Source organism: Athene noctua, chromosome 7 (genome assembly GCF_965140245.1).
Source record: "Athene noctua chromosome 7, bAthNoc1.hap1.1, whole genome shotgun sequence".
Classification (NCBI taxonomy): domain Eukaryota; kingdom Metazoa; phylum Chordata; class Aves; order Strigiformes; family Strigidae; genus Athene; species Athene noctua.
The window spans coordinates 13329126-13351053 of record NC_134043.1 but is presented as its reverse complement, the minus strand read 5'-3'; the positions used below and the strand labels follow the sequence as shown (position 1 = coordinate 13351053).

At 43.5% G+C, this 21928-nt stretch overlaps 1 protein-coding gene across 8 annotated transcripts in view; it reads left to right on the top strand.

The window, feature by feature from the left end:
- The window catches only part of SLC15A2 (solute carrier family 15 member 2), a 136629-nt gene that overhangs the window by 1975 nt on the left and 112726 nt on the right, over window positions 1-21928 (top strand). For all 8 annotated transcript variants that reach the window (XM_074911526.1, XM_074911525.1, XM_074911520.1 and 5 more), the window contains 10 exons: window positions 1745-1832; window positions 2444-2585; window positions 4448-4540; window positions 5640-5739; window positions 10850-10940; window positions 13109-13186; window positions 15710-15792; window positions 17044-17130; window positions 17453-17542; window positions 17881-17925. In XM_074911526.1, the coding sequence (XP_074767627.1) occupies window positions 1745-1832; window positions 2444-2585; window positions 4448-4540; window positions 5640-5739; window positions 10850-10940; window positions 13109-13186; window positions 15710-15792; window positions 17044-17130; window positions 17453-17542; window positions 17881-17925 (897 nt within the window). The remainder of the gene's footprint in view (window positions 1-1744; window positions 1833-2443; window positions 2586-4447; window positions 4541-5639; window positions 5740-10849; window positions 10941-13108; window positions 13187-15709; window positions 15793-17043; window positions 17131-17452; window positions 17543-17880; window positions 17926-21928) is intronic.

The following is a 21928-nucleotide window of genomic DNA, read 5'->3' as shown; positions in this document are numbered from 1 at the left end:
AAATATCCCTGTTACACAATTTGACTTCCAAGTTCAGAAAATGACTCCAAGCACCCACAGGAAACACAATTTGCCTCTTAAGACTTTTATTCTTTATTATGAAAGACTTGTTGGAGAAAGGTATTCTATGTGTGCATATGTCTGAGTGTTTGTGCATTTACAGCTTCTGCATGCCAGCATTTTTAGGCTAGTCTAAAAGCTGGAGGCCCCAGTGCAGCTTCCAAGGGAGCCCACTCTGTCTTACAAGCCATATGCTAAGCATGATGGTTTCAGAGTAAATAATAAATGAAATGGATAATTACATATTTACTCTAGTAAAGCAAAGAGGCCAAGTGTTTCTTAATAAAAAGGCAGGCCATAAATAGCAAGAGTAAAATATAAACAAAAGAGGACAAAAATATTTGTCTTTATGGCTTAAGTAATGGAAAGTGGGTTTTGGTTGTTTTTTTTTTTTTCTTTTTTGCAGCGAGCCAGTCTATTCTCTTTTGCTGCTCTTGTATAACGTTGAGCAAGACAGCATCATTAAGCTAGACTCTTCTAAACTTGATGCCATTGCTTTGGGAATTCAAATAAGCTTAGGTCTCTTGGTGGTAAAATAAACCTGAATAAACACATCTATTTTGGTATCTGTATTTGCATTTGGGACTCTGGGAAGAAATACAGGAATTCATTATTTCCAACACGAGGCACAGAAATGCATGTGAAGAGTTCATCTCACTTCAGTGGCCCATACCATGTCTATTTAAAACGATTAATATAAATGCAGCTGCTAATATCACACTCTTACCCCCCCGCCATCCCTCACCAAGTGCATGGTCAGCCCCTCTCTCCCACTAATTGTCAGAGACTGGGCAGTGCTGTGAAAACCTGCTTCCCTGTTGTGAGGCAGTGGAGCTAAGCATCTGGAAGCTGCTTAGCTCGGACCACAGTGGGGTAGCAAGAGGGATGGAGGCCCACGCAAGGTCATGCCAAGACTCCTCTGTTTAAATGCCTTGTATTTCACTTGGAAACTGCTGATTTTAGCTGGAGTAAAGTCAGATTCAGTGAAAGAGTGGCCATGCTCAGATAGGTTTGACAGTCCTATCGCTGTTTTGTTTAGTTTTGATTAATAAATTGAATTATCCATAGCTATGCCAGAGCTCTTGGAATACGAAACGGATGCCATGCCTGAGGGAGTGCAGGACACAGGGCTGATGCTTTCTGCTTCAGTGAATGCGGTGGCACAGTTCAGTGCAAGGGAGGTGCAGAGATTGAGGAGAATTTCTCACAGGAGGGAACAGCTTCACCTGGAGGCAGACAGCAGCTCCCTGGGGTCTACTAACTGCTGAGGCAAGGTCTGGTACTAGGAGAGGGGGCAGTTTTGGGGGCGGGGTAGTAGCTTTATGTGAAGTGTAGGAGAAAACGCATCCGAAGATGTTTTTGCATCTCAGCGGGTTTTTGCATTGCAGTGGAGAGGCGGTAGGAGCTTTCCACTGGAGCTTCTGGAGCTGTGAGCGTGGTGGGCTGCTGACAGCCCATGAATCCCCATGGCAGTCCTTACTGGGCCTGTGTTGGCCAGGCTGATTCACCAGGGAGCCTTAACCAAAGCAAGATAGGTGTGGGGTCCCCTCCTTCCTGAGTCCAACCCACAGGTCAGTCAAGCAGCAGTGGGTGATTGTTTTTTTGGACTGGACTCCTCTCCACCGCTCAGGCACTGGGGTGAAGGCTTTCACAGAGCTGATACATTCTCGTTTGTCTCCCACAGAAACTCTGTGGCTCCAACTATCCCCTAAGCATTGCCTTCATCGTGGTGAATGAGTTCTGCGAGCGCTTCTCGTACTATGGCATGAGAGGTATGTGGCCTGTGTGTGGGAAGTGGCTTTCCCATTCTTGGGTTTCTGTACACATTGTCCTGGTGTTCTGGGGCTGTGTTGTACGTGGTGTCAGCTGTCTTTCAAAATAAACTGGCATTTTGGGATGCAGGTATGAACAGTGTGTCCTAACATTGATGCTGTGCTGGCTCTGAGCAGAAGTTGGGACTAGAGAGCTCCAAATGTACCTTCCAGTCTAAATTTTTATATGGTTCTCTGTATCAGACCTGATTTTCTAGTCTGTGACATCTTTCCTAGTTGTAGGCAATCAGTGTGTTTGGGAATTGAGTCATACAGGCACCTTATTTGCAAACAGAAAATGCACATGAACAGAACTACAGGTTATGGTAAGATAAGCTAGAAAATATATTTTCCAGCTAAACATAAATGTGTATGAGCAAAGAACACCTGATACTCATATATCTCATTTTAGCTGTCTTGGAGATTATGAGGAACAGGTCTGAAAGCACAGATCTTTCCACAACAGTGCTTATAGCTGCTAGACAAATCAGTGGTTTTCTTGCCACCCTGATCCTGCTTACCTGCAGAGATACACATTGATTATCTGATGTGATTTGCTTGTTTCCTTTTAGCTGTCCTGACACTATATTTCTTAAGCTTCTTCCACTGGGATGAGAATCTGTCCACCGCTGTGTACCATGCCTTTTCTGCACTGTGTTATTTCACACCTGTCATTGGAGCCATCATGGCAGACTCATGGCTGGGGAAATACAAGTAAGTGAAGACATCTCTCTAATTCAGGCAGCATACATCTACAGCATGCAGCCTGTGCAAGGGCAGTGCTGTGTGTGCTCCCAGTTTTGAGCTAGCTCAGAGTGCAGCACACACATGCTTGCGAAGGTCAGCTTCTCTCTGTTAACAGATGAATAGCTGAGCTGTTTGCTTATGCTGTTCTGTGCTCCTCTTTCACCCAAGGGCCAACAGACAACAAAGTTGGAACAAATTAAATGTCACAAGCATGCTTTTCCTCCACTATTCTTCCTTACCCACCTTGAGGAAGCTGAGGGTGATTAACCCTTAGCTTGCCAAGATCTGCTTCTGAAAAGGATTCAGAGAAGGTAAGGAAGCAGTGTTGTCCTCTAGATATCCCAGTTTCAGATGAAATGTCACTAACTATACTATACATACTTATGCTTTCACAGCACAGGGAGTGTGTGAGCACACCCATTTTTATGCCAGAGAAACCTGGGTTCACTCAAATCATCTCCTCAGCATATAACAAGGTAAAATCTCCCTGAGTAAATTAGGCAGTCTTCCCTTCCACTGATAAGTTGTGGGGCCATCATCTGCCCCAGAATGGTGGTGAGCAACTGGATATAGGACTTTCTTTGCTTGACAATGGTTTTTTATTGTCTGAGGAGTCCTGGCTGTCAGAGTGATGAATTGCAGCTAAACCCTTCTCTCTAGGACTAAGCACATCTGACAGAAGAGTCCCAACAGGGAAAAAGCAGCTGCCATATGCCTTTCCAACAGAAAGTTCTTGAGGAGATATCAATGCTCTTTTTTCTTTGTACTCAGTTTTAGTCATTCTCTTGTCCCTTTAAATAAAAAAAATAACAGTGGGGGTTTATTAACTTGGTTTTTTAAGGTCACCTAGCAATGTTCATTAGTATTTGAGGATATCTATCTTGCAGCATGATATTGTGAGAAGGTAAATCCTTAGGTGGACTTTTGTGCTTTAGGCAGGGGAGACCTTCCCTGGAGTAATCCCTGTGACTTAATGGGAGGTGGCTTTTGCTGTAGTAGCTGGACCCTGGTTGATACGAAGGACAGGATAATAGATCAGAGGGGCTTTTAGGAATGATCCAATGTGGCTCTAAATTAGCTGTTGCAACCAGTGTTTGGATGTGTTGAGGACCACTTCCCTACTCCAAGCTCGTAGGGCTGCTTCTAGTGTGTCTGTCTTAACAAGTCCTTCATTCTCTCTTTGTGTGTCTAGTCTGCACATAAATACATAGACATCTTTTAGTCCTGAAGGTGTTGAAGGAATAGAATACACTCAAGAGCCTGATGCTCCTAGTCAGATTTCTTGTCCCTCACCAAGACATGAGAGGCAGATAGATGAGCTCAGTCCTTCAGAGGTACTTGGGATCTAAACCAGACTTGTAATGGGGAAACCACACTCCTAATTCAGATCTGTTAGTCAGGCAGGTTGAATGTAGGCAGCAGTCCCTGTAGATGCCTTCCAGTCAAGGGATTCACTTAAGTGCATGCTATAAAATGCTAGTTATTAGTAATCTGGGAACCAAGTTGGATCTGAACAGTACTCTCCTATTTGCAGTCTTCCGTGCATGACAAGACTGGAACATTTTTAGTTTATTCTGCTCAACATCCTCTGCAAAGAAAGCAGGGGCTCTTCTTCCTCGGTCTGAACCCGTTTGCCTATGTCTTTCTTCCAGTGCACTCGCTATTGACACAAGAGAGTTATAGCTGCCCACTATACCAGTGTAATGAACAAACCGGTTCCTTGTGTGTCTGTCAAGTAGACCTGCCATATCAGGAAGCACAGGCAGACTCTGTTTTCAGATCGTACATCACCCAGCACCTTCACTCACTGCTGTTTGCTTTCCTCACAGGACGATCATCTACCTCTCCATTGTGTATGTGGTTGGCCATCTGATAAAGTCAGTCGGTGCAATTCCATCCCTAGGCAACCAGGCAGTTCATGTGTAAGTAGCTGTTGAAGCCGGAGCACTGTAGTAGATTGTGATGGTAGTTGGTTTTCCCAGGGCTGTAATTTGTTTCACCTCCATCAGGCCAGCAGTCTGGGGGCTGTGCATGGGTTGCTTTTATCAGGGAAGGGTTTGGGATATCTAAGTAAGAACAGAAGGATGGATCTAGAGTGAATGCACAGAAGGACTTGGAAACTACCACAGGACTCTAAGCCTTTTGACCTAGGGACCTCTGATCACCCCTCTCTGCTATACCATGCTACTGGAGTTTGGTCTCCTCCATCCAAATGCCTGCACCAGGCTCATTCCTCCCTCATTTCCTCATGAGCATACTTGTCCAGCTCAGCAAGGCTCGCCTGTGTGCATGGGAACACAAAACCAAAGATACATTTTCTGATGTGACAGAGAAAGTCTGTCTCTTCCATAGGGTACAAACCTTCTTGTCCTCTAGATTCTGAACCAATAGGCTTGTCAGTTCACATCTCTGAAACCACCAAGCTATTTTTGCCTAGGTGATCACAACTTCAAAAAGATGCACATGCAGGCAGAAGCATATCTCATTTACAGAACAGTTTCCTTTTGTCCCAGACCTGGCCAGTCCTGACACTCCTGTTCCCTACAGACATAATCTGTTGGGCCAACAATGGTATTTTGAGGAGCACTGGAGGTTAAAAAGCACCCAAGAGTGAGCCTAATTCAAACAAATTCATGCTGTTTGTCTGCACTTACTCAGACTCGAAGGCTACAGGAAAAGGCTTTTATTCTTTCCTCTTTTTTTTTTTCTCTTTTTCTCAGTTGATCTCTGTAGTCTTTTGTTCTCATATGAGTGAAAAATAATCCCACAGATCTTTGATCTCTAGTATGTCCATTGGGCCTCAGAACAGCAAGAAACTGACAAAAGCAGTTTGGTTAATTGACTGGTACTGAATGCAGAAATGAGGATAATTAATTTGTTTTTCACACTTATCTGACTCATCATCACTACACATGTGCAAAAGACAATGATACCAGAGGAATCATGGTTGGGTGACACTAAAATGCTCTCATAAGCACTGGAAAGGTTCTGCAATGGTGATATTTTTGTTCTTGCATGAAGGATCCTGTCTATGGTTGGTCTGTTTTTGATCGCCCTTGGAACGGGAGGTATCAAGCCCTGTGTCTCTGCATTTGGTGGGGACCAGTTTGAAGAGGAACATGTAAGATTTCTTTTCTTTCCTAAAATCTGAAGTGTCTGCTTACTTTATGAGGATGTTTGTGATTAAATCCTGTTGTACTAGAATAAGGACCAGTTTGCTAGGAAAAGGTGTAATAAGATGTGAGGTAGGATGGTTTGCATAAAACTTGAGAGAATCTGGATGCTTCAGGATGGAAAATGACAGCAGAAACAGGTCTGATATCAGGAAGGCTAGGTCATAATTGCACTACATCACGGCAGTGTTACTTGGATGTGAGACTAGTTGGAATATCCTGTATCATGGAACTGTGGCCATTTCTGAACCAGTTTAACAGGGGTGATTATAATGCACTGCAATGGAGTGCAGTAAATAAAAGAGAAAATTGTGTCACCAGCCTTCCTTGTGAATTTTCCCTCAAATCAGTCATAGTCTGTGTCTTAGATGTTGTTCAGAAAGAACTGTGGGAAATTCCAGTCTTTTGAAAGTAGTACTGGTACCATATCTACCCAGAATGTGTTTTCTAGATATTCCAGAATGAAAACTTTTGAAAAGTTAGGAAAATATTTCTTTTTAGCTGTTTGTGCTCTGCATCCTGTGAATTGTAGTCCAGTTGTTTCATGTCCTCATTCTCTATCATGAGTGCTTAGCCCCTCACCAGTGCTGTTTTCAAACTCCCATTATGCAGCACAGTGGCTCAACCCAGGGGTAAGACAGTGCTTAAAGAAGCAAAGCGGGTCAGGAAGTACTAATCCTTAGGCAAAATGCATAATTTTCAAATTGACCTGAAATTAAACACTTATATTTATGTTGACCTAACACACAAATAAACATTTCAGTTTTCTCAATGACAGTATTCAAATCATGTCAAATCACATCAAATTCTGTCCTCAAATACGTAGAAGGCCACTGCTACAGGAAAGGGAATAAGGATTGGGTCTGTGATGAGTAGGCTTCGATACAAGGATTATTTAGTACTGACAGTAGGAGAAATTTTCCAGAAATAGATCTAGAGAAGTACTGGAAAACATTAGGACCTTTGGGAGATGGAAACTCCCATCAGTAGAGGCATTGAAGAGGGACATTAGACTAACGGTCTGTCAGGATAGGCACTGGTAGAGTTGGACAAGGGATGGAAGGGCAGTTTGCTGGTTTTTGCCATGCTCCAGCACATAGTCAGCATTTAATGAATTAATAATATAGGCTAGAATGTTTATTTTAAAATTTTGGGAAGACTTGTGCTTTTTGCACATGAACTGTGTGATACTGAAGTGATTAAAATTATGGTTAGTTAGAAGTAACAAAGCACAGGATGTTTCACGGTCACTTGTTCAAAGAAGATCCTCCTGCAAGCATGTCCATCCTGTGCTGTCAGTTGGACCTGATGTTTTAGAGGATGCGGAGGAGGAGGGAGCAGCAATCATCTGGTGCCACCAGCCTCCCCCGTTGGCACAGCTCTGACCAAAAGCAGTCTGGCAGTACAGCACACGCGCTCCGGGAATACGCTGCATGTGGGCATCCCAGCCTGCAGTGCCAATAGTTCTCCCAAAAGGATTCTAACAGGTGTTACAGCAGCGTTTTCAGAAGTGCTACTTCTATGAATATTAATGATTAATAATGTTTATCCAGCATCTTTCAATTACCACCTAATTACAGTATGATAATATGTACCACTTATCTTCAGAGTGTTTTATAGACTTCAGCTAATGAATCTCAGCACCCCAGTCAGGCACATACATATTATTATCCTGAATTTACAACCACAACTAAGTTACAGGAGAGAAACCTGTGGTTGTGTGGGTCTGTACCCATTCTTCAGCATTCAGGCTACACCTCTCCAACAAATTTATCAAATACTAAGGCTCAAACATTCACCTGTGTGTTGCCTTCAAGAAAAACTAATTTAGAGAAAGAAAACTGTAAAAAGCCTTCTGATAAGGACAATGCGTTCTGCTCTATTCATTCTTTTCAGAAGAGGAAGTTTTGTATTTTACTATTTTGAAATGACTTGGCCTTTCAGAAGAAAAATGTTTTATGCTATGTGATAGGAAATTTAAGTCTTCAAAATTTGAATTAGAAGTTTTGGTTTTGTAAGGAATGAAAGGTTTGCAGCCAACCAGAATAATTCTCCCCTCCAGAGAGGTGTTTGAGAAGACATTTTTCGTCTTCCATTCCAGGTAGGATAAAATGACTTTTGAAAATTCCCAATGAAATGAAGCATTTGATTCCCCTTTAGTTTTCAGGACACCAGTAAACTTCAGCTGAGCTTAAAGTCTTAAGTGCACAGGTTTAGTGGTTCCATCTGAAAACTAGGGATGTGGTAGTTCTGTACATAAAATGAGTAAGTAAACTGCCCCTGTTATTTCCACATAGAGACAAATTTATGTTTTGAGGTAAATGCACACCATCAGTCTGGATTTCTTTTAAGTACTCTATGAGTGTAATAGTCTTGGATCTGTCACTTTGAGAACAGTGCAACTACAAACAGTGATGGAGACTGATCAGCAGGTCAGTAAGGAAAGTAAATTTATCTACAGGAGATTTCCAAGCATCTTTGTCTATGGGATTAGGAGTCCAAGCTAAAAAGGCCTGAAGAAAATTATATTTATGACATGTTATATGAATGCAAAGGCTGCTGTGCATATTAATTAAGGACCAAAGCTGCTTTCAAACAGTGTGATACGGTGTTTAAGGTATTAAATAGCTTTCTCTTTGTTTCTTTATTTTCTGGTTGCCAAGGAGATCAGGATTGTTGTGTATGGTAACTTTTCTCAAATTAGCTAATCCAAATCATGTTGTTAATGTACGTCTGCTCCAAATATTAAGAAAATAGGGACGGAATTCTTTTTTTCAATCAGTGTAATTTGCAAGCTGCTGGGTCATTATATATGTACTCACTTCTGCTTTTCTTTGACCATTTTTTTTTCCATCACTGAAATCTGTAAATGTGTGAAGTAAGATGCCCCAAATTCTTTGTGCATCACTATCCTCTTCTCTTACCAGAACATTCTTTTTGGTAACTGTTGCTCTAGACTTTATCATGTCAAGAGCTGCATGCTTGAGTTTTTCTCAGCTCTCAGAAATTCTGAATTGCTCAGATATGAAGGGTTAGAGAAGTGACATGAGAATTTGACTAGAAGGGGGCAGGACTGTGAGGACCTTACTGAACCACCTCTGTCAAGCCATGGCCGGGCTACTCTGGGAGCAGGAGAGAATGCTGAGTCTTCTCATTTTTCTAGATTTCCTTATGATGACAAATAACTAGTCACAAAGGTAAAATGAGAAAGAAAATACATACTTTTACTAGCTTAGCATTAGAAAGTTCCAGGTAATCAAAACCACTGGTAAGGACAGAAATGGAGTATAAGAGATAGTAAGACCCAGTGCTATTTGCTATTAACCATGGGAACATTCCATAGAGATAATTATTATAAGATTTACTAATCCTTTAATCCAGGATAAATCATTTACAAGTAATGTATGGATTAGATTGCCTGGGACGCTAGGAAATAAAAAATTGTGATGGAGCCCAAGCTCATGTTGATGGGGTCTTCATAACTATGCTGGGTCAAGGCAAAAAAAGCCCTTAATCCAAGTGAGAGGACCCCCAGACTCCTTGGTGGGTGGCAGTGGGAAGCAATGGGGCTCTCACTCTCACCTTTCCAGCACCCACTTCACAAGGGGACATAAAGAAAAGTCCTCCCATGCCCTCCCACCTGCCCACCTTCCCTGCAGTAAACCCCTGTGATAAGAGGCTTCTTGCTGTATGAAGCAGCAGTATTTCCTGTTGACTGTGCCATCAGTTATGGAAAGTTTTGTTACATTTTTGGATCCCAGAGTTCAATCCTTAAGAGCTGTCCCCTTTTAGCTGCCGGCAATTCTTCACCTTTTCTCCTGTTTTCTAGCCTTATGAATATTGTCTCAGGGAGCAGAAGGAAGCAGGACGTGTTAGGAGAGAGGATAGAACCAGGGCCCTGAGGAACTTCCTCACAGTCAGCAAAGTTAAGGCTTTGCATTCAAATGATGCTCAGGTCATAGAGATGTGGCTGAAGGTGCCCTAAGGAGCTCTCTGCCAGGCACCAAGCCATGTCCCAAACAACTTGCCCACTACCTTTACAGGACCTGGTAACAGCTGGGAGCAAAGCCTAGATATGTATGGAGTATATTGGCTGCTTGGGCTGTCCTTAAATGCTGGTTTCACTGACTCAGGTGTCCCATAGCTGGCAATGCAGATGAGCATGGGGTAGGTCAGGTAGCCTGCTCTTCTTTCTCCACTCTGCTGGTCCACCCAGGCACAGGGAGGAGGTTTACCACTGTATATCTGCATGAGACTGTGCATGTATGTCTCCCCCAAAGCAAAACCAGACTGCTCTTTGTTGCGTGCCCTTACATGCTACTCTTGCAAAAAGAACCAAACTGCATCAAGTTCTTGATTCCTTCCAAATTATGAATTATGCAGGAAGAAAGAAGATCAACAGGAATCCTTTGACTATATGAACTATAATATGTTACAACATCAGTTAAATTCTGAAGTCTTTCTTAGAGTTCATCCCTCCATCATGTTCTTGAATTTGCTCCCCTAGATTTAATTTACCCTCTTAGTTTGAGGTTGACTGGCCTCAGTTTGGTAATCTCCTGTTTGATGGATACCTCTCATTTGCTAGCACTCTCTCATCTATGCTGTCATTACCAGCTCCTCAAAATACACAGGTTTCTTTTTCTATTTCTACACAGGAGAGGAGGGAAAAAAAAAAAAAAAGAGCTCAGACATGGGAAGAAATGATGAGCTTGTCAAACTGTGCCAAATTGGATTGAATTAGGTGACAGAGGATCTGAATCATGCTACTTGTTCTGAATCAGTAAATGCTCTCTCCTCCTTCCAATCTCACAACACTCTCAAAGCAGTGGCTTTTCCTCTGAAATGCCAAAAAGCCCCAAAGCACTCCTCAAGTAACGTGAGTTGATTTGTGTGAGCATTTACCATCACCTGAATGCAAGCTTGTTTGCTTAACATTTTACACATTACGTGTCAATATTTACCCAGCCTTCTTAACAAGAGAATTGATAGTGTTCACTTTGCAAGCCCAGTGATGTGCATTAGCTGTGACATTGATATTGTCTTCTCTTGTTTTAGACCTCGGAGAGAAACAAGTTTTTTTCCATCTTCTATTTATCCATTAATGCTGGAAGTTTGATCTCCACGTTTGTAACTCCTGTATTAAGAGGTCAGTGTTGATTTAGAATAAGACAATAAATTAGCTGCCCTCGGACTACTCTGCTGTGAATAGTTAGGCTCTTATGACAACTGAATGGCAGAAATTATATTATCTGTGGAGTGGCCAGTGTATTGCATTTACGCCTTGTTAATCCGGCTGTAGTAGCGTAACAGACTTATAGTACTAGCAGACAAGTCACAGAAAATATATTCCCAGTTGTATTTCAAAGGCAGCCTGAAATGTAGAATTAAAATATGGAAGGTGGAAGGACCTATATGGTCATCTAATCCTCCCCATTGCCAGCGAAGGATTATTCTCTCATCTTGCCTGCCAGTAACCTGCAGATGGGAATTGATCTCTGCTGTCCTGTGCAAGTGTCAAGGCCAAAAAATTTAGCAGGGCCGGTTTTGAAGTCCTACCTTCTCCCTTCCACAGGGTGCTGGAGGGCTGACTTCTGGAGGGCTCTGTCCTGGCACCCAGGCTTGTCTGCATGGGTCTGCTTGCAAGACTGTGGCCCTGAGCAACTAACCTTGAAGACAAAGCACAGGCCTATGTCCCATTTAAGACCTACTTTACATTCTAGCCAGCTCACACAACCCCTTTTAGTCCCCAAGTCTTGCTGCACTTCATTGTATCACAGTGCCTAGAAGCCAAGAGGATTGGCATGCTCTAAATACAGACACAGAAGCAGAGCAGCAGGCCATAGGCGATTGGGATGGGGACAGGGACAAGGTGGACTTCACATTTAGTAGCAATTTTTTTTCATTCCATCCCATGGCCTCTAGGAAGCTTTCTTTGTTCAGAGTGGTTATGTTAACAGGCTGTTCATTTCACAAGGCTGTGGGCAATTGTGCTTGTCTCATATTTACACCATGTGTACGGGCAAAGACAAATGCTGTATTTCTTGCTCTTTCTCTCACTGGTGTCTCCAGGTCAGCATTCTGTTGGGAAAGGGGATTTTGCTCAATGTAGTCAGTGGGCAGATGAAAATCCAGTCCCCTTTGAACATCAAAACCTGTGCCAATATAGCCTAGCAATAAAGTAGTTGCAACATGAAAATGGAGAGGATGGGGAAAGAATAACATTTTTTGCTAATTGTGAAAGCTTTTCTTGGAAGAGCAAGGAATACAGTTCATAGACATTTGGCAGAAATGTGGAATATATACTTTTAGGTGGAGAAGTCCAGCTCATTTTGCATGTTAAAAATTCAGTGTGCCCATAATGTCTCACTGTCAGTTTTGCTGTATTTCAGCTAATTTGCTGAAAATAAGTAAATAAATGCTATGCATGCACACAGCTGTGCAGCTGACCATGACTGCCCAGGGACAACAAACAGGAACAACTGAAGGCTTCATGGGTTGGTTTCCTGTTAACCAGCTTAGCTTATTTTAGCCATTTTGTTATTACTCCGTGTAAGATTGCGGTAATTTGTAGCCACTGGCATACAAACATAGACCCCACTGCTGGCTTGCTCCTTCCAACTGGACATCTAAAGCCACATGGTGCTAGAATTGCCCTGGTACAAGAGGCACAGGGTTTCAGTGAGCCATAGCTCAGGTTGCTCAAAACCATGCTGTAACAAGCCTGGCTTCCTGGTGGGTTACTGCAAGACCTGACATTTGGAGCAGGCTTCCTCTAGTGAGATTGGGAAGGTTGCGAGAAAAGGAACTGGAATTTTAAGACTAATCCTGTACTCCCACTTATATAGTAGGGGTATTGGCTTCCACTTTGTCCACTATAGGGTGCTATGAAATCAGATTCAGGCTTTTGACTCAATAGCTCATGTAGCTGGCACAAATAATGCGGAAACACAGTATTGGTTATTTAGATCTAGGCAAATACAGAATGACTTCAGGTTATTTTAAATGTTGTGGGTTTTTTCCCAGTTACAGTGCCTACTACTTCTTTCTACCTATATTTGTCTGCCCCCTTCCTTCTAATATTCTCATCAATATCCCATTATCAGCTGCTCTTCCTGGCAGACACTAACCCTGCTTCCAAATTGTCTTCATCAAGGGAGGACAACTGTTTCAAGGAGATTCAATTCACAGTGTCAAGCACCAGCAAAGAAGATTTAAAGCCAGGGGAAGTGACTGTTTTAGGGAAAGCAAATCAAAGGCCCCATTAACTTAAGTCTGACTGTAATGAGGTGCTTTTATTTCTGATTTCTTTTTCAGGGGATGTGAAATGTTTTGGAGAGGATTGTTATGCCTTGGCTTTTGGTGTCCCAGCAGCACTGATGGTGTTGGCACTTGGTGAGTGGAAGCAGTAATGCTTGTAATAGGAGTTACCATTTTTGAGTTCATGGATAGATGAGAAAATGCACGAATTCACTTGCTCTGGATGAATACTGCAATGGGAAACTCAAGGGTTCAAGGTCATCCAACAATTCCACAGTTCCAAACAGCAAGAAAAATCACTAGTTCACTGAGAGATAGGCAGACCATGGTTTTACTGCAATCCTTTACGATGATACTGATGAGAGGGTGGTCTGGTGGATGTTTCACAATACAATTGTCTTGCTCTATAAAGCAAAGGGAGACACCAGAATGATTCTCCTGATGGCTTACAGCTTTGCCTATAAGCAGACTTGGCCTTTGACCTGCAATCTGAGCAGTCTTCAGAGATCCCCAGCTCACAGAAGAGAAGCTTAGCATGCCACTTCTAACCTTTCCACAGGTTCTTTGCAGCTTGGGGACATCTTTAATGGCTCAGACTTTTGCTTCAGAATCTGTGCGCCACAGAAATCGTGGAAGGAACTGAACAAGATATTACTTTATTCTGAGCTCTGTCTCAGTTTGCCTGGCTGAAGTAATTTCCACAATTACAGTGACAACTTATTATTATGTTGCAATAAAAAGCTCTTATTGTCCAAGTGTCAGGAGACAGCCGCAATCACCCTGCTTCCTAAAGCTTGCATCTTAGCCCCATTAATGTACTTGTCAAGATTTCTTCTTCAACCCTTATAAAACACTCAGCAATTTCCACATTCTTACTGTTACTCCTTGGTAGCCAATACAGAGGACACCCCATTAGCTTTAGTTTCACAGTTGCAGGCTGCTGAGGGGAGCAGTCCCCTTATTATGCTACATTTGAGAGGTTTTGACACAGCATGGGGTGACTTCTCATTCAGCTTGTTAGCTTAATTGAGAGGCCAGGCAATTGTGTGATTTCACCACAGCATCTGTGATTTGAAAGGTTTGTCCCCCAGAGAATGTTAATATTGCTCTCTCCCCTCAAGCTTCCATCAGAGAGAGGAATCAGGACACTGGAGAAATGTCATCAGGCCACAGCTAACGTTACAGCAATTATTTTCAAAAAATTGCATGGTCACGGGCCCGAGAAGCTTCTCTTTTTCCCCTGTGGCCTGTTCCTATCAGTTTAAGGCAGCACAGGCTCCTCTGTGCACCATTGTGTGATGAATGTTTCTAGCAGAGTAGTGGTTGCCCAGGGGAAAATGGATGTGTAAATTTTGCAGTTTCAGTGAAGGCATCAATCGAAATGTGTTTTTAGCTAGTGTCCAGCTGCCAGATTCCTGGCAAAGCAGCAATGTGTACTTTTGTAACATGCTAAAATGCTCTTGGAATTGATACAGTTGACTATATGAGCACCATGCAGAACTGGAGAAAATACCATTTCAACCCTGACTGGCCTGCTCCCCATGATGATGGAAAGCAAGGGTTGATTTAGAGGCAGAATGGAAATCTCATAGAGTAAGAAGAACTTCAATTCCCAGAGGGGTCAATGGCATTGCCAGAAGATATTTCAGCAAACCTAAAGAGTCACCTTTTAGAGGCACCAACAAGGAGCTGCTAAAAATTAGGGAGTGCAACTACCCACTCTCAGTGGCTCTGGACAGGTGTCTTTCAGTGCAACTCAACCAAACTGACTTCAGAGGTCTCTCAGACAGTTCTGCAAGTCAAAACTGGATGTGAAGGGTCTTCATAGTCAGAAAAGAGAAATGGCAAGTTCCCTGCAGTGCCTGCTTTTCTCTACCAGCTGTGGACTAACCTAGACAATTGGGTTAGTTTAAAAAGTTGAAGGTAGTTTGTTATAAGGATTTCACACACAGCTTCTATTGTGCTTCTCCCTACTAACATCTTTGGAACTGCGGTGTGCTCAGAGGCTCTCAAAGAGCAGGACAAATGATATGTAATCATATAGCCCCGTCTCTGACAGGATTTTGAAGCCTCAGTCCAATATTCTTTGTGCTTTGAGGGAGAAAACGAAGACAAAACAATATCTTAAATTGTATATCCCTTTATGGAAACCATAAATTGAGGTAATTTCTGTTAACACCAGTATGTGGTACAGTGACCTTCATGGCAGTTTCCATTCAAATGTGTGTGAGATGCAAGTACATAGAGCCTGTGTTGGATCTGGATTAATCCTCACACGGTTGCAATAAGTCAGGTCTGATTTCCAATATCAGGTGTAGCAATTCAGTGCAGATTATATTTTATGTTTAGCCTACAAAAGCATAGATGGAGGGAATTTTCAAAGCTTTAATTTCTAGCATGAATCAGATGTGGAGGTGCCTGTTGCAGAGTAGATTATAAGATGTTGGTGACTTCCTGGGGAACACAGGGTGTTGCATTTTCTTCCATCTGATGGCATTAAAGGAGGCCTGTATATTTATTTTGTTAAAAGTGCCATCCTGTAAGCCCCAAGGGCAGAGGATTTCTGCTGAATGCAGGGGTGGGGTGTCCTTCCTAGAAGCCAGTGCAGGATTGAGCCTCAGTCATGTGAATTCCCATTTGGATTATAATATTTTTCAGTTGTGTTCATTGCTGGAAGTGGACTGTACAGAAAAACGCCACCACAAGGGAATGTTTTGCTGGAAGTGTGCAAATGCATTGGCGTAAGTGTATGCCATTCTCTCTTTTTCATACATGACTCTGAGATTGCAGGTCAGAAAAGTGCAAAGGAAAAGGGGAGGTGACATTTGGAGTTCTGTATGCTGCTCCTGGTTATCTTGCTGATGAGCTGTAAGAAATAAGAAAGACATTTAGGTTCTAGTTTATTCTTTCAATATTTCAGTTTTTTCTTAGCTCCATGAACTGTTCAGTTGATGTCACTAGTGGCAAATGCTGATGGAGACTGCACTAAAAGGAAAATACAGAAACTCACACAGTATCAGATATATGACTCTTTTTTTTTTTTTTCCAGCTGATTTATTTTACTGAAGTTTATCAGTTCAGCAGACAGTAATAGTACACATTCATATTATGCACATTCAGCATGTTCATGTAAATGCAAGAGACACCTGCTGAAGTTGCATTATATATAGTCTTATCAATTATTTTTCATAGTGTGTGAGCTGAATATAGTATGTGAAAAAATACTCTCTTGTTATTAGGTGGATAATGATGTTCCTTTTTCAGGAAGCTCTTGCTAACAGCAGATGTTTTCTTTTTACCTAGCTCGGTCCTAGTAACAGATTTACCTTGGGGAACCAGTCCAGATCTTAAAGATAAGATTTCAAAGTGAGGTCTGTCCCTCTTTTTGCCAGGGTGACTGTTCAGTGTGTTCAGTGACTGGAGCACACAGCATAAACAAATGAGTTAGAAATCAGGTGTCACTGATTTCTCCTCCAGTGAGAAACCAACTTGAAAGCTGGTCTAGGAGTGAATGAGGCATGGGCTGCACCAGGAATATGCAAAGAAAGTTCTGCAGAACAAGAAGGGAATGAGAGTTTTGGTTTTAACACTGCTTTGGATAGCTAGGCATTTCATCCCCAGCACAGTGGTCAATCAGACTGGTGTTTTTTGGGAGAGAACTGAAGAAATGATGTTTAAAGCTTTAACATGTAGCAGGTTTTAAATCAAGCATGAAACAGTCTTTGAGGGCTTATGTCAGATTTGTCTCTAAAAGACAAGCCTGTGAAGTAGTTCATTCCCACATCATAACTTTAATCAACCAATGTCACAGAAACTTCCCTGCCGAGAATTGGTCATAAAGCATCCAATACAAGATTTTGGAAGCGTCTGGCAAAACCCCCACAATTTTCTGGTGTGGCTCACATTTGGGGATGAGGAGGGCAGCCTTGAGTTGAGAATGTGACAAGGACAGGTATGCCACTAGGGAGTTACTCACCTATTTTTCTCCCTAGTTTGCTATTAAAAACCGGCTGAAAAACCGGTCCCCTCAGATTCCAAAGAGAGATCACTGGCTGGACTGGGCATCAGAAAAATACTCGGTAAGTGATGGTCTACTGGCAGGTTTGGAAGGGGGCAGATGGGCAGACAAACAGGGGAGACAGTAATACTGGCCTGGCCACACCACTCCTCACATGCACAGGGTTCTCGTTTGTCCTGTCCCTTCCCACATCTGTACTCTCCTGACCCTTAATGGACAGTTTAGGTGCTGCACTGAAATGCAGAAATGCAAATATGTCCAATATGAATAAGTGCAATGAATAACTGCCATGTAGAAATGAATAGGAGCTCTCATGCTTTGTGGCTTGAATCACCTGCTGGCTTTTCACTGCCATCTTACCTGTTTGCCTGTTCCCTTTATAGAAACAGCTGATTGGGGAGGTTAAAATGGTGACACGTGTCCTCTTCCTCTTCATACCGCTGCCAATGTTCTGGGCCCTGTTTGATCAGCAGGTATAGTACAGTGCATTGCAGGTCTGCCTGCTGGACTGCGTTTGCACCCTTGTCCTTTCGGGGTAACACCAAAGCATCCTGGGGACACAGAGCACCACACTCCTACCGGGTGTCCAGGGGCTTGCTAAGGCAGTACTCACCATCACTGCTGGCCATCCCTTTGCAGTCCTGCCAGGTGTCTGGCACAGGAGGGTGAGAAGGGAGAATGTGCCCTGCCTCCTGGCAGGTGTTTCAGAGAAGGGAAGGAATAGATGGGAAACTGTCACCTTCTCTGTCCCCATGTTTTCTAGTCCCATAGGACATCTTGAAGGGTTCACAGCTGTCTGTTTTCTCCTTAGGGATCCAGGTGGACTTTGCAAGCCACAAAAATGAATGCTGATTTTGTAAGTACTTAATGTCACCAGGGCTGGTAAGACTAGTAGTAACATCACTGCTCTTGCTTTTTAACTGGAGTCTCGCAGTACTAAGAGCATCTGCTTGACGAGTCTGGGTGAGTTGCACTTCTGGTGATCAGAAGCGAGAGGCTCTGTGCAGTCATGTTCAAGTCATCACAGCACATCTTGGCAAGGAGTGAGTCTGGGGAGTCATCAGCAGCCTGCTGATGGTCAGGAGTGCTGGCCTACTGGCAACTGGTCACTCTGTGACCTTGAGCAGGCAGGGTTTCCAGCCTGCTACCCCCACTGAAGACAGAGAAGTCAGAAAGTTCACACAGGCCTTGTAAGATATAACTAGAGTTATTGAAGTTGTATATTTCTCCTCTGGCTTACTTGGTGATACATTAATGAAGTCTCTCAAAACCAGCAGGAATCTTGTGTATAGGGTAGAGATGTGATGAAGATTAATTAGTTAGTAGCCATAAAGGTCTTGAAAGGTGTGAATGGCAAATGGTGCAGGGTGCAGTGGCAGATAAATGTGGATCAGCTATTTGCCTAAAAATTCCACCATACAAGGCTGGTTTCCAGACATGTTTTAACAGGCCACCTAGATCTTACCTGTGGATGCTTACATCACAATTTAGGATTGTAAAAGCACATTTTCCAGTTTAAAATTGACTCAAGGCCCAAACTTTGAGCTGTACTATGTCACTCCTGTTAAAAATTGGGCTCTCAGCATGTGATACTCATTAGGCTTACATAATTCAGATGAGACATGAAGAAGACTATACCTTGAGTAATATTTATCCATCTCAGAAAGATAAAACCATGAAAGTTCACACAGTCTTCGTGATGTGTATCTGAAAACTGTTTTCTGCTGTACAGTACATGCACTTAGTGATCTATTAGCAGATTTAAGAATCACCAGGTGTCACTTATTAAACTCTTCCTGGTGGAGAAGGACATATTGAGGGCTTTCTTTGTCACAGCAACTTGGATAGGTTTTTGGCTTGTGTTTCCACTGGTGAGTTGTCCTAACTCATGAAGGTGAGAATTAACTACAACACTGGGGTGATCCCACCAGTAGGCTTGCTGGAGTTCATGTTTGTAATATTCCATGCTTTTCCCTTCTGCAGACAAAGGGCTCAGTGAGGAAGTCCAAAGATAAACAGGGAATGATTTAGTGTGAGATGAAGTATTTGCAGGCTTGTTTCCTAATGGCGCATTTGTATAGTGTGCACAAAGTAGCAGGAGGGTGATACTTTTATTTGCCTGATACTTTTAAATTACAGTCTCCTTTGCTGTGACCAGTGGTTTCCACTCTCCCAGGAGGCAGCTGCCACAAAGACAGGCAGCCATTCTAGATTCAGGTCAAGACAAGCCTGGCAGACAGGACACAAACCCCCACAGTACTTTCTTGGAAAGATATTATTTCCTTCCTCAATTTCCCCCTCTTCTCTTCATAGAATCATAGAGTGGTTTGGGTTGGAAGGGACCTTAAAGATCATCTACTTCCAACCCCCTGCCATGGGCAGGGACACCTTGCACTAGCCCAGGTTGCTCAAAGCCCCGTCCAACCTGGCCTTGAACACTGCCAGGGAGGGGGCAGCCACAGCTTCTCTGGGCAACCTGTGCCAGGGCCTCACCACCCTCACAATAAAGAATTTCTTCTTTAGATCTAATCTAAATCTTCCCTCTTTCAGTTTAAAACCATTACCCCTCATCCCATCACTACATTCCCTGATAAAGAGTCCCATCCCCATCTTTCCTGTAGCTCCTTTAGGTACTGGAAGGCTGCTACAAGGTCTCCCCAGAGCCTTCTCTTCTCCAGGCTGAACAATTCCAATACTTTCAGCCTGTCCTCACAGGGGAGCTGCTCCAGCCCCTGACCATCTTCATGGCTTCCTCTGGACCTGCTCAAGCAGGTCTGTGTCCTTCTGATGTTGGGGGCCCCAGAGCTGAACACAGCACTGCAAGTGAGGTCTCATGAGAGGTGTGTAGAGGAGGAGAATCCCCTCCCTCGACCTGCTGCCCACACTTCTCTTGATGCAGCTCAGGATACAGTTGGCTTTCTGGACTGTGAGAACATATTGTTGGCTCACAGTCAGTTTTCCATTCACTAGTACCCCCAAGTCCTTCTCTGCAGGGCTGCTCTCAATCCCCTCATCACCCAGCCTGTATTTGTGCTTGGGATTGCCCTGACCCATGTACAGGACCTTGCACTGGGCCTAGTTGAACTTGATGAGGTTTGCATGGTCCCACCTCTCCAGCCTGTCCAGGTCCCTCTGGATGCCATCCCTTCCCTCCAGCGTGTCAACCACACCACTCAGCTTGGTGTTGTTGGTAAACTACCTGAGGGTGCCCTCACTCCCACTGTCCATGTCACCAACAAAGATGTTAAACAGTGCCGGTCCCAACACCAACCCCTGCAGAACACCACTCGTCACTGGTCTCCACTTGGACATCGAGCTGTTGACCACAACCCCTTGAGTGCGACCATCCAGCCAATTCCTTATCCACCGAGCTGTCCATCCATCAAATCCATGTCTCTCCAATTTAGGAAGTCGTGCAGGACAGTGTCAAATGCTTTGCACAAGTCCAGGTAGATGATGTCAGTTGCTCTTCCCTTATCCACCAGTGCTCTAACCCCATCGTAGAAGGCCACCAATTTTGTCAGGTACAGTTTGCCCTTGGTGAAGCCATGTTGGCTGTCACCAATCACCTCCTTATTTTCCATGTGCCCTAGCAGAGTTTCCAGAAGATCCACTCCATGATCTTGCTGGGCACACGGATGAGACTGACTGGCATGTAGTTCTTTTGTCTCTTTTTAAAAATGGGGGTTATGTTTCCCCTTTTCCAGTCAGTGGGAACTTCACCAGACTGCCATGACTTCTCAAATGTGAAGGATATAGTGGCTTAGCTCCTTCATCTGCCAGTTCCCTCTGGACCCACAGATGCATCTCATCAGATCAGGTTCCTTAGATGGTCTCGAACCTGATCTTCTTCTACAGTGAGTGGTTCTTCATTCTCCCAGTCCCTGCCTTTGTCTTCTGTGACTTGGGCAGTGTAGCTGGTGCCCTTGCTGGTGAAGACTGAGACAAAAAATTGTTGATTACCTCAGCCTTCTCCATGTCCCGGGTAACCAGGTTTCCCATTTCCTTCTGGAGAGGGTCCACATTTTTCCTAGTTTTCCATTTATCACCGACATACCTATAGAAGCTTTTCTTGCTGCCCTTTCCTGGCCAGATTTAATTCTATCAGGGCTTTGGCCTTCATCTTAATGCCAAATGAAAAGCACTGTTTGGAGTTCAAAAAGACACCAGCCTCTCCCTGGAGACAGCTCATTTGTACCTTTTGGGGACTGGCATCCTTCCACCCATCCTTGTTGACCTTGCCTGATTGTGAGGGCTGGGTACAGTGATGCCAAGGTCAGGCAACCCTAATAGCCTGGAGGACTCTTGGCTCAAACCAAGAAGTCACAGCTGACCAAAGCCCATTAGGTGCCCTTGGCAGATGGAGGGAGGAAAGAGGTGTTGTGCAGCCCACTGGCTCGGGGATGACATTTTGTTATCCTTTTGGGGTGCTTGGGAGAAATGCCAACAGAGCTCAGAGGGTCCTGAAGCTTGAGACCACTCACCTGTAGGATTTGGGCTTTTCCCATTACAGAAGCAGGGAGGGAGGAAGCTTTAAGCCCAAATCCCAACTTGGGCAATAATTTGCCCATTCCTCCCCACTCACCTAGTTCATGGCTCGGCTAGTCTGAAAGAGGGGTGTTGGTACCTGTCATAGGCTGTCCCCCAGGTGCCATATATCAAGTGCTGAGTGTAGCTTCCTTTTGCAAAATGATTCTCATCAAACACTGTATCCTTAGACAACAAATGTCAAGAGCACAATATCAGTTGCTAAAGCCAACGTAAAGTATTTGAGTAAACCACCTTTGCTGCTAAGGCCTCTACTGGACTGTTTGCTTATTTGCCATATGTACTGTTATGGTGTTTATGAATCACTTGGA